Here is a 12698-nt window from a genome sequence, read left to right as displayed (position 1 = left end):
CCCAAATGCCCCTCAAATACATAAATCTTAAAAAAAAAAAAAAAAAGTTTACATGGACGTCTCTTAAATGGAAAATGTCCCTGTCCAACCGAAAATACTAAAACCCAGCACACTAATTTTACTTTCCTGTACTTATTGGATATTTTATCACCTAGAAATTTGACTATATCTATAGCAGCAGCATTAAACTTGCATTTTCTAAGATTATATTTAATTTCATATTACATTTTTCAGCTGACATTAAGAAGTATTTCATAACAAACTTCAGAATTCTCAAATTGAATGATACATCTTACAGTAAGCTATGATCAAATTTTTTATTTGTTCGGATATGTCCTGATAATCTGTTAAAGCTTTCCAGTCTTTCACTACTGAAAATTTAGAGTTAGTACTTGCCATTTCTGAAGGAGTCACACGTAATGTTTTCTAAGCCAAGACTCGGTTTATTCAGAGCAAATGAACTCGAACTGGTGTTGAGTGATCCTTCCCCAGCTGTGTACCTACGTAGACCTGAGCTTGGGAGTCAACTAGTCACTGAATTTACAAAGAAATGTGCGTTGTTAATATTTATACACCAAGGAGATTATGTCAAAACACAAAAATTGCAATCTGTCTTATGTCTGAAAGTTTTAGTCAATTGTTAACCTAATTTGGTTGTGAAAGTTATAGTTTCTCTGATTAATAATCTGCTATATTTTTTGTAACAGCTGTGCTTACAGTATAATAAAAACAAAACATGGAAGTGAAAATATTCTTTCTAGTACAAAGTAGTTTAACTTTTTAAAATTACTTAATTCTAGCTATACATCTGAGCTGATGACAGTTTTGGTTTACTCAACTTTTTTGGTAATTATATAGCTAGCTGTGATTTAGATTTGTTTAAGCATTAAAAGAAGAAAACTTCTATAGCTAAATATTTTAAATCAAATATTTTCTAAATCGAATATTTTCCCATTAGTGATACATTTGAGATTTTTTTGGTCACATTCACTAATAAGTGGATATGTTAAGGTGATTTTTATTGTTTTAGGAAGAATTTGGCTATAACGCAGATACCCAGAAGCTACTGGCTAAAAATGGGGAGACTCTTCTTGGAGCCATTAATTTTTTCATTGCCAGTGTGAACACTTTGGTGAATAAAACAATTGAAGACACATTAATGACTGTGAAACAATATGAAAGTGCCAGGTAGGTAATAAATTTTCATTATATTGTCTGCTTACAGATGGTACATAATTCATTTAAGGTTTTAGGTTGCATATGGTAGAAATCAACTCTGGCTAACATGGGCAGAAAAAGAATGCAGTAGAACGTTATAGGATAGCCCATAGAACTAAGAGAAAGGCAGGAGAACAGATTCTAGAAACAAGCAGGAATCAAAATCAAGATAATGCCTCAGAAGAATCTAATTAGGAATCTAATTAGAACCCTGATGCTGGGTACCTCTGGTACTGGATGTTATCACAGCTACATAAGTCATTTCCAAAAGGCCCCTAAATATTTTGCTTCATTGCCTAGAGAGTGTCTCACTGAGCCTTGGTCATGTGCCCAACCCTGCCTGTCAGAGAATTAGGGAGGTAGAGGATCTCCTAGTTCCAACTTCCTTAGAAAAGGACAGGGCCTTGTGTTCTACTAGGTAGTTACTAGATGCCTTCTATAATCTGGCCGTAAGCCTCTCTTCGTTCTTGTCACTGTTGCTTCCCAGTAGAAGCAGTACAATAGCCGGACTTGCAGTTTCACTTTCTCTTCAATATACAAGCTCATTTTTGCTTCCATGATTTTGTTTATGTTGTGGATACCAACAACCTAGCCTTCCACTTATCTAGGTTATAATCAGCTTCAAACTCTTTTGTATTTTACCTTTTACATATTTTCATAGCTGTTTATAATGCAGTGTTTTCATACATTTTATACACACACACATACACACTCATTAATTTCTCTATCTCATAACCATCCTGTTAGGTAAGCTAAGTACATTTTAGCAGATGAGCAGTAGCATTTTCAACTTTTGAGTCCAGGCCCAATTTTTCTCCCATTCATTCTATTCTGACTTACTTTGAGGTTTTTTTTTTTTCCTCTGAACACTTGAAATCCGTATTTCCCATTATTCTTTTTATAGCATAGTTGAGGATAAGTACAAACTATACTTTTTAGAAGTGTAACTTTATGTTTTGGCCCCTTACCCTAGTTTAATGATATGAGAAATAGCTGTGAAAACTCTAAACTTATCTAGTTTTTGAGTGCTTCTTCTTAAGTATGTATTTCCTTATGCTTCACATGAGTAAAAGCCCAAAACCTTTGGAAAGTTAACTTTTAATCTTTTCACAAGAAGAAATGCTTCTGTGTTACTCTGTGTTTATAATTTTAGGTTTAGCATTAACATGTGGTTCTTAATGACTTGGATATGAAGGTCAAGATAAATAGCTGTGGTTGTTTGGTCGGAGAAGGGTGGAGGGGGGGTTGTGTGCCCTATTTAGGTTTTGGACTTGGTTTTTTACTTTTCTTCATTGTTTGAATTATTTACTAACACAGTATTAAAATCAGAAGGTGGAAAAAAATAAACAGAAGGAATCCATCAATAGGATATCCCTCAATAACATTGAAGGAATTTCTCAGTAAGATACCCTTCAATAGGAATCCCTTCGGTAACACTCTTAGTAATTGGTTCTCCAGTCTCTATTTAAATCTTTTCGTGGACATTGTATTTTTCAAAAGAATATTCTGTATATTTTTTATTTTTATAAATTTTATTTGGTTCTTTTCCAAATCTGTTCCTTATTCATGATGTCCTAATTTGTTCATAATAAATACTCTTTTCCTTTTATTTCTTTAATTCTTTTAAGCATTCTTATTTTCTAGTCTTTCAGATTGTTTTCTGGGTTATGAAGATGAAAATTCTTTTGTTCCCAAATTCCCACCACCACCTCCTAGTCAAGAACTACATGAATCTAGTTTCTGTTTATGTACTTTGTAATTGTCCACCTATCCTGAAAATATCTCTAGTACCTAAAACATATTTTTGTTTAGTATATTTTAAAATACGTTTTATTTTAGCATATAATATCTTTTTGGCCATTCTTTCTAAGGCACTTTTAAAAATATTAACCAATATTGTGGGACGACTGGCTGACTGGCTCAGTTCGTAGAGCATGCGACTCTTGATCTTGGGGTTGTGAGTTCAAGCCCCATGTTGGGCATATAGCTTACTTTAAAATAAAAAATTTTTTTTCAAATATTAGCCTGTAGTAAAGAAGGACAAATTCATCTGATAAGTCACTGAACAGTACATGAGTCATGTTTTAATTTGTGGAGGAGAAAAGCCTCTGGAGGTTAAATGTTTGTTCATTTGGAGCCAATTTCAAAGCCAAAATGAGAGCCCATTGGCTTTCTGCCTTTTACTTTTGATCATTCAGTCTCAAACTTGAACTGGATTTATCTCAAATTTTCATATCTATTTAAAAAATTATGACGCACCTCCAGTCGATAGAGCATGTGACTCGGGGTCTCAGGGTTGTGAGCCCCACATTGGGTGTAGAGATTACTTAAAAATAACATCTTTAATAATAATTTTCACATCTTATATTGAGATATCTGACTTAAAGTACAAAGTGATAAAAGATCTCAATCTAGGGGCTCAGCCAGTTCAGTGTCTGACTCTTGATTTGGGCTCAGGTCATGATCTTGGGGTCGTGAGATTGAGCTCCACATCAGGCTCTGTGTTCAGCAGGGAGTCTGCTTGAGATTCTCTCTCTCCCTCTTTTGCCCCTTCCCCTGCTCGAGCACACACTCTTTCTCTCTCTCCCTCTCAAATAGATAAATAAAATATTTTTTAAAAATCTCAATATGTCTAATATATGGGTTTATTTGAAACTTTTGAACAGAGTTATAAATCAGGTTATATGTACTTGGTAGCTGGTTATCAGGAAATCTTTAACCACCTATGTGTGTAGTTTAAAAACTGACAACAATAATGACCTCACCTCATAATTTATTCTCTTTTTGTTGAAATTACAATGTGGGGCGCCTGGGTGGCTCAGTTGGTTAAGCGACTGCCTTCGGCTCGGGTCATGATCCTGGAGTCTCAGGATCGAGTCCCACATCGGGCTCCCTGCTCAGCGGGGAGTCGGCTTCTCCCTCTGACCCTCTTCCCTCTTGTGCTCTCTATCTCTCATTCTCTCTCTCTCAAATAAATAAATAAAATCTTTAAAAAAAAAAAAAAAGAAATTACAATGTGATTTTATTCATTAAGCTTAGCTTGGGGTTTGACTTTCCTATACTATTTATTGAAGTAACTGAGGGATTCACTATTGTAATACTAAAACATTGCCTGCAGAGGGATAACATTTAAAAAGAACCCCAGATTAAAAGTTTCTCAGTAACTGAATTTTCTTCTCTGTCAGAACCAGAATTTACTGACTTTTAGGGCATGGGTCAGCTATTTGATCAGCACAAAAAGTGGCAATTTAGGCAAATGTCCAGTGGCCTTTTAATGCTCCCTATTATGCATTGTGTACAAGTATTTCCAGCCCTCTGGTGCTCCATGTATAGAAAATCTTGTAACGGCCCATTCAACACTTCTCCACAGCACCACCAACAAGGGAGTCAGTTGTGGTCAAGACTTTTCAGATGTGGACACCTGTTCTGTAGAAGTTTTACATAAGCCATAAAGTAACCAACTATCACTAACTTTATTGATATGGATTCAGTTCAGACTGGCAACCTTGAAGGAGTTGCATTTTGAAAATTTAGTGTGCTTCTCTTCCTGGTGGTAATGAGCACTGTTAGAGAAGCTCTTATGGAAAGTTTTACTTTGATACCATCTACAAACTCTGGATGTAAAAATTAAGGGATATAAGGTCAGTATTATAACTTTGATTATGTTTATATTAATCTTATTGTTTAGAAATGTGCTCCAAGGCTGATGAAGGATGTTTGTCTTCACGTTAAATCACCATATATCACTATTTTTGTTCTACATTTTTTCTTTCATTTTTTGTTGTTTTTAGTATATTTACATCTGGCTATTCCTCTTCTAATTTGGCTATTATAATAAACACTCTAAAGATACTAGTTATTACCAGGTATCCTAAGTACTCTATATTTTTTAATGGAGATTATTATTCTCATTTATAGATGAAAAACTGCAGCAGAAAGAGATAAAATAACTAGCTCAAGACATGAGAGGCAGCAAAGGTCAGAGTGGTCCTTCGGTTTGCCTAGAGAACCCATGGAGTTTAACTTACTTGTTACCATTACCAAGTCAGTCTTGCCTCCTAAATCTTTAATATCTGTCTCCCCTTCTTAGCCCCACTGCCATTGTCTTGATTCAGTGACTCATTTCTCTTTTGCCCATGGTCTTCTAATTGGTTTCCTTGTTTCTGTTTCTTAATCTACTCCGGTCCATCCTCCATTTCTTACTACTAGAGATGCCTAGTTCTATTCTGAACAAGTAGAACATGTCACTTTCTAGAGCAGAGTTCTTAAATGGCTTCCCATCACATAACTTGACCTACCAGATTAAATCCGATCCCTTTAGTGTGGCCTGTAGGCCCTGCTTAATGTCCATCTTGCCTACCTGTCTGACTTTTAATTCCTTCCACTATCGTGCTCCAACTTCAGGTTATGACATACTGAATTACTTCCCAAATGTATCGTGGTATCTTACAAATCTGTGCTTTTGTTTGTGCTTTTCTCTTCCTGGATTGCTCTATTTCCCTGCCCCAGTCCACCTTGGAAGCTCTTATCATCCTTTAAAATTTAATTTTAAGTGTTTTAATTCTGTTCTGAGATACCTAATTAGGTTATTCTTCATCTTGATTTCCACTCTCCCTTATTCTCCCTCCCTCATGGCAGTTAGCGTTACCTCATTTTGTCGTTTAAGAGTCTCTCTCCCTCTAGACTGCAGGTTTCTTGGAGATAAACTTTTATCTGTTCATCTTTATAGCTCTGGTTTCTAGCATAGTGCCTGGAACATAGAAGGGGCTCACTTAATATTTGTTGAATAAATCAGTGTATCGGTGAATGAATGATTCTCTTCTGGCCCTGAAAGGTCAAGTTTGTTAAATTCAGTACAAGATAAAAATAAATTCTCAAGTCAGATTGGAATATAGTTTATGTTATTTAAAATATTCTTAAAGGGTGCCTGGGTGGCTTAGTCAGTTGAGTGTCTGACTCTTGGTTTCAGCTCAGGTCATGTTCCTTGGGGTCATGAGATGGAGCCCTGCGTTGGGCTCCACACTCAGCCAGGGGTCTGTCTGCTTGTATTTCTCTCCTTCTGCCTTTCCCCCCCACCTCATGTGCACGTGCTCTCTCTAAAAAGAATAAGTAAGTCTTTAAAATATTCTTAATTGCCAGAATAAGAGATGTAGATAGTACTTTAGATATTGAATAAAGAGCTTTAGTTCTGGGGCATAAGTTTTGTGATGCTGATTTTGACTAAATCAGAGGTTACAGTGATCTTAACTGAGTACTGAATAGTAGAGACTGCTGGGTAAGTCACTGTTTTATAATAAGCAAGTTGGTAGTGTACTTACACAGGTGCTGTGATGGAGACATTATGAGGTGCAGTGTGATCATGGAGCGGTGGGGGTAACTATTTTAGTGGTAGGAGAATATTAGGGAGTAGGCATCTAAACGAGCACAAGGTGTTAAGTGCTCTGTCATAGATGCCATTGTCATGTTCTAAATACTAATATTACGGAAATCCATTCAGAGTTACTCTGTCCCATATGGTAGCCACTAGCCACATGTATCTGTTGAGCCCTTGAAATGTGGTTAGCCTAAATTGAGATGTGATTAGATGTGTAATATATACGATGGATTTCAGAGACTCATACTACTCCCCCAAAAAGTAAAATAGTTCATTAACAACCTTTTCACATTGATGACATGTTGCAATGATAATATTGTAGATATATTGGGTAAAATAAAGTATATTGTTTAAAAGGTAAAATTAATTTTTATTATTTTAATGTGACTACTAGAAAATTTTAAGTTACATATGTGACTTGCATTATATTTCTGTTGTGCCTTGCTGGCTAGACTATACTTTCAGGACTGCTGACTCTCAGTGTAGCTTCGTTTTACCAGTTAAAGGATGTCATCCTAAAGTCTGCTGTCTTCATATGCTTTGCCTTATTTTTTTTTTTTTAAAGATTTTATTTATTAGAGAGAGAGAGAATGAGAGATAGAGAGCATGAGAGGGAAGAGGGTCAGAGGGAGAAGCAGACTCCCCCCTGAGCAGGGAGCCCGATGCGGGACTCGATCCCGGGACTCCAGGATCATGACCTGAGCCGAAGGCAGTCGCGCAACCAACTGAGCCACCCAGGCGCCCCATATGCTTTGCCTTATTGGTATTAACCAATTCCCATGTGAGATAGATCACTTGATCTTGTTGGCATTAGGTTTTAACATCTGTTTTTTTAAACTGGTTTTTAAATTTTGGAAATTCTGCTTGTCAGTTAATACTGTACTTTGGGAAAAATAGTTAATGAGATTAATAAGCAGCTCCCCCCCATGCTTGTATTAATAGCTCTTTGTATTAAAGAAATATATGATTTTAAAAGTGTAAGGTGTAATATATGTATGAGAATTATCTGTTAATATATAACATGAGACTGCCATATATTTTCAACTCACCTCCTGAACTTATTTCACTCTGTTTTTGTAATATGCTTCACTTACTTTGTTCTTTCCAGGATTGAATATGATGCATATCGCACTGATTTGGAAGAACTGAATCTTGGACCACGTGATGCCAACACTCTGCCAAAGATTGAGCAGTCACAGCATCTGTTTCAAGCACATAAGGAAAAATACGATAAAATGCGTAATGATGTTTCTATCAAGTTGAAATTTCTAGAAGAAAATAAGGTAAATTTAGTCTTTACCTTCTGAGATAAATTTTTATGGACTTTAAAATGATGTCATCCCAAAGAGAGATAAATAGAAAGATTTTGTTTCTGTTAGCTCTCTTTCATTACAGTTGCAAAATGGAATTCCACCAGTAATCAGTGTTTGAGTTTTTAGAAGAACCAAAAATATATTTATCTTTCTGTTATAAAAGTCATCATCAACCCTACTGTACCAGTCCTTCACATGTAACAGTTGGGAAAAAATATTTGATGTTCAACTATTGACCTTCAGATTGGAGTTGGTATCAAATGTTATAAAAGTTACATACTTGGAGCACCTGGATGGTTCATTCGGTGGAGTGTCTGGCTGTTGATCTCAGGGTTGTGAGTTCAAGCCTGTACTGGGTGTAGAGATTACTTTTAAAAAAGTAAAATCTGAAAATTAAAAAATAAATAATAAAAAATTACATAATGATAGATTCTGCTTTGAATATTTTGAGACCTTTTTATTAATGATAGGTACAGACTTCAGAAAGGGAAGAACATTCTTCCTAGTAACTGGTAAATGAGGAATGACTAAAAGGTCCAGCTTAGAGCTGTAGTTAGCATACCCTAGAAGAAACAAGCCAAGAAATCAATTTTCCGCATTATTTTTGTATAACATGAACCCACCTAAGGACTAGAACAGTGAGAGCTGAGATGGACCTGCTGTGGGCTTCTATTCTATTCATAGACTAACAGGCTCCTGAGTTTTGGCTTAAGTAGAGGACAGGTTCCTGTGTTTAACATTTTTTTTTTTAAGATGTATTTATTTGAGAGAGCGCACATGCCAGAGCCCAGTGGGGAAGGAGAGAGGGAGAGAGAGAATCTTAAGCAGACTCCCCACTGAGCGTGGAGCCCAAACAAGGGCTCAGTCTCACAACCCTGAGATCTTGACCTGAGGCAAAATCAAGAGTGAGACGCCCAACCCAGATGCCCCTGTGTTTAACATTTTTGACATGACATGCATACTCAGTTTTGTGAGTGGGATTACAGTTCTGGAAACAGGGAGAAGCCAATAGTGGGCACAGCACAGAGTAGGTGGAGTGGTTCAGTCTTGTGGAGATGGGGTCTTTCCACTGCATATTGGTGGTCTTCTTGTGATTTTCATATCCTCTGAAGTCACAATAGGTCTTCAAATCTACTTTCTTTAGGTACCCTCTTAAAATTGTTCTTCATTTGTTATTGTCTGTTGATATCTTCTTGTTTTCCTTAACATTTTTTTAGAAACTCTTATGGCTACCATAAAAGCTGCAGAGTAATACATTTCCTCGGGATCTACCAAGTCCTGCACTACCACTCACTTTTTTTAGCTACAGTGGGTAAAAAGTATTCACCAGAAACAATTACAAGGGCAGTAAAAGAAACTTCAGTAGAGTTATCAGACAGATTACCTAGCATCATTCCAACAAGAACGCAGTGCAGCCTTTCAGCATTGATTAGCTGAACACGTAAGATGGCATTCCTTTTAGTCTATTCATATTTATCTATATAGATGTATCTCTCTACAGGTATATATGTAGGGAGAGATAGATCAGTTACATAGCTTAACATTTTAATAGATAGGAATATATCAATACTTAGATGTAGATGTATGTTTTAAACATAAAAATATTTTTTGACATATTCCTCTATAATAGATCAGCATTGTACAGGATAGGGCTAAGTGAGGTATGCTAGCTAGCATTTGAGAGGCTCTCTCCAAAGCTAATTTGAAGGGAAAGAAAGGAATTCACCTAATTTGGGGGTTCAGGACCTCTGCAAATAAAGAAATTGATTTTAGAAAATCTATAAAATGGTAATTATATTCCTTTGGAATCTAATGGTATCATGTACTCTTCTCTGGATAGTGAGATTATGGGTAATTTTTATTTTCTTTATATATTTCTATATTTTAGATGGTTGTGTTGCCTTGATAAAAAAGGAGAGAAAGTGGGGCACCTGGGTAGCTTAGTCGGTTAAGCATCTGGCTCTTGATTTCAGCTCAGGTCATGATCTCATGGTGGTGAGATCGAGCTCCAGGTCGCATTCCACACTGAGTGTGGAGTCTGCTTAAGATTCTCTCTCTCACTCTCCCTCTGCCCCTCCCACCTCCAAAAAAAGAAGAGAAAGTAATGTTGAAAGAATCAGTACTCCAAAGCAACTATGCTTATTAGTCCTTGCCAGGGTAAATAGGAAAATTACACAAGGATAAACAATGGCCATGTGATTGCTACTTGTCTTACTATAACTACTTTGGAAACTTAGGAGATACCCAGATGTGGACATGAATCAGGGAAGGCACTTATCTGTCAGTTACTATGCATTTTACACATATTCTCACCTAATCCTTCGTACTTTAATTCTTTCAGTAAATATTATTGAATACTTTATATACTGGGAATATGTCAGGGAACAAAAAAGACAAAATCTCTGTCCTTTCGAGGCTGACATTCTTATCAATCAGATACACTCATCATCCATAGTTTACAGATGAGTGAGTTCGTTTTACATCATCTTCTGTGATCATATATGCCCTTCGCTTCTGATCTTTGGAACCTCTGTCTCCCTGATCTGTCCACTGTAAAGTCGTTCCTCACTTACTAGGAAGAGTTGTATGACATACCTAGGCTCTTCCCCTTCATGTGTCGAGGAGAAGTTCTAGATTCTGGGAACATCAAAATCAGTATTTGAGCTGTGGAGAATAGACTGAAGAAATTATTTGGGGCCTGTCTATATCTAGTATCATTACTGCCTAAAGTAGCCCCGTGTTGTATCTGGAAAACAGCTATCGTGCTAATGTGAGAAATAGAAAGGAGGTACAGAGGAGGTGGCAGGGAGAAAAGACCTTGTGTACTTTCTCCTCTGCCCTTGCTTTGCCTCACTTGTTTTATGCTGTGCTCTGCTCTGCTCTGCTCTGCTCTGCACTAGAGTTGAGCAGCATAGGCTAATGAATAGGCAAGGTGGACTGTGTCCTTTGTAAAAAAGTCCAGATTAAGAATGTGAAAACTTGGGTTCCAGACTTGCTCCTGCCACCTGCTTACTTCATGATCTTGGACGGGTCTCCAAACCTTTGTATTTTCCTCTGGAAAATGGGGGTAAATCATGCCTTGTGTTAAGTGAGTGAGAAAAACACACTGTCCTCTGAAGGTATAAAGTACTGTTCACCAGTATTTATAGGATTCCTACTGTGTGCCAGGCCCTTTGCTAGGTGAAGGGATGAAGGAGAAAGAAAATAAAGTTCACGATCTTCGGGAGATACAAAAGCATAAGATGGGTTTGTTTTCTAGAAATTACCACCTTCACACCTTCCCCTGGTGGCTTTTAAACTTAACCTGTATCCTGCCTACTTTGTGTCTTTTTTGCTGATAGGAGCAGAAATTGACATTAGAAAAGATGTGGCAGGAGACATGAACTGTATTTATTTCAACATATTAATTTGAAATACTAAATTTATATCATTTAGCATTAGGTAAGCAATACTTTCTCAGTAGTAAGTAAGGGTAATGAATTGACCATTCAGGGAAGTCTTTAAGATCCATGGAAGAGACAGGACTTCAGCCTAGCCTTGAAAGGTCAGGAGGACAGGCCTAAGAGAAGTGGGAGGAGAACCTGCTTGGCAAGGGCAGTGGCCCACATGTACGAGCAGAGGAATATTCATGTTTAGTAGAGAAGAAGTAGACTACCATAATGGGACATAACCTTGACATGCTTTAAAGGAAGAGAGAATCAGAAAGGTAATTGGAAGCCACATTGTATTGAGCCTTGAACACATAAAGATCAAGTTGTGGCCTCAAAAAGGATGCATGGCTGAGCAATGAGGGACCAGCCAGGTTATCTCTGTAAAGTTTCAGTGTCTGTCAGATGGCTTTCACATCCCAACTTTATCTGGTTGGCATTAGAGAATCTGTAAAGTTAGGGGGCATCTGCGTGGCGCAGTTAAGTGTCTGCCTTCGGCTTAGGTTGTGATCCTAGGGTCCCGGGATCCAGCCCCACGTCGGGTTCTCTGCTCAACGGGGAGCCTGCTTCTCCCTCTCCCTCTGCCTGCTGCTCTGCTTGCTTGTGCTTGCTCTCTCTCTCTGTCAAATAAATAAATAATCTTCTGACTGTTGGTGGGAATGCAAGTTCATACAGCCACTTTGGAAAACAGTGTGGAGGTGCCTCAAAAAATTAAAAATAGAGCTACCCTATGACCCAGCAATTGCACTCCTGGTTATTTACCCCAAAGACACAGATGTAGTGAAAAGAAGGGCCGTATGCACCCCAATGTTCATAGCAGCAATGTCCACAATAGCCAAACTGTGGAAAGAGCCGAGATGCCTTTCAACAGATGAATGGATAAAAGAAGATGTGGTCCATACGTACAATGGAATATTACTCAGCCATCAGAAAGGATGAATACCCAACTTTTACATCAAGTGGATGGGACTGGAGGAGATTATGCTAAGTGAAATAAGTCAAGCAAGAAAGTCAATTATCATATGGTTTCACTTATTTGTGGAACATAAGGAATAGCGTGGAGGACATTAGGAGAAGGAAGGGAAAAATGAAGGGGGGGAATCGGAGGGGGAGACGAACCATGAGAGACTATGGACTCAGAGAAACAAACTGAGGGTTTTAGAGGGGAGGGTGGTGGGGGGATGGGTTAGCCCGGTGAAGGGTATTAAAGAGGGCATGTACTGCATGGAGCACTGGGTGTTGTACGAAAACAATGAATCGTGGATCACTACATCAAAAACTAATGATGTGATGTATGGTGACTAACATAACATAAAATAAATTTTAAAAAAAAAATCTTAAAAAAAAAGCATTTGTAAAGTTAGG

General features: G+C 37.5%; 1 protein-coding gene across 9 annotated transcripts in view; it reads left to right on the top strand.

Annotated features, from left to right (window-relative positions):
- Nucleotides 1-12698, top strand: part of ARFIP1 (ARF interacting protein 1) — a 130346-nt gene that overhangs the window by 87989 nt on the left and 29659 nt on the right. For all 9 annotated transcript variants that reach the window (XM_028104334.2, XM_028104327.2, XM_028104326.2 and 6 more), the window contains 2 exons: nucleotides 1031-1188; nucleotides 7701-7875. In XM_028104334.2, coding sequence (XP_027960135.1) covers nucleotides 1031-1188; nucleotides 7701-7875 — 333 coding nt within the window. The remainder of the gene's footprint in view (nucleotides 1-1030; nucleotides 1189-7700; nucleotides 7876-12698) is intronic.

This window comes from Eumetopias jubatus, unplaced genomic scaffold (genome assembly GCF_037043125.1).
Source record: "Eumetopias jubatus isolate StellerSeaLion01/CBP00866 unplaced genomic scaffold, mEumJub1_p1.0 scaffold_2, whole genome shotgun sequence".
NCBI classification, from domain to species: Eukaryota; Metazoa; Chordata; class Mammalia; order Carnivora; family Otariidae; genus Eumetopias; species Eumetopias jubatus.
This window is presented reverse-complemented; position numbering and strand designations above follow the sequence as displayed.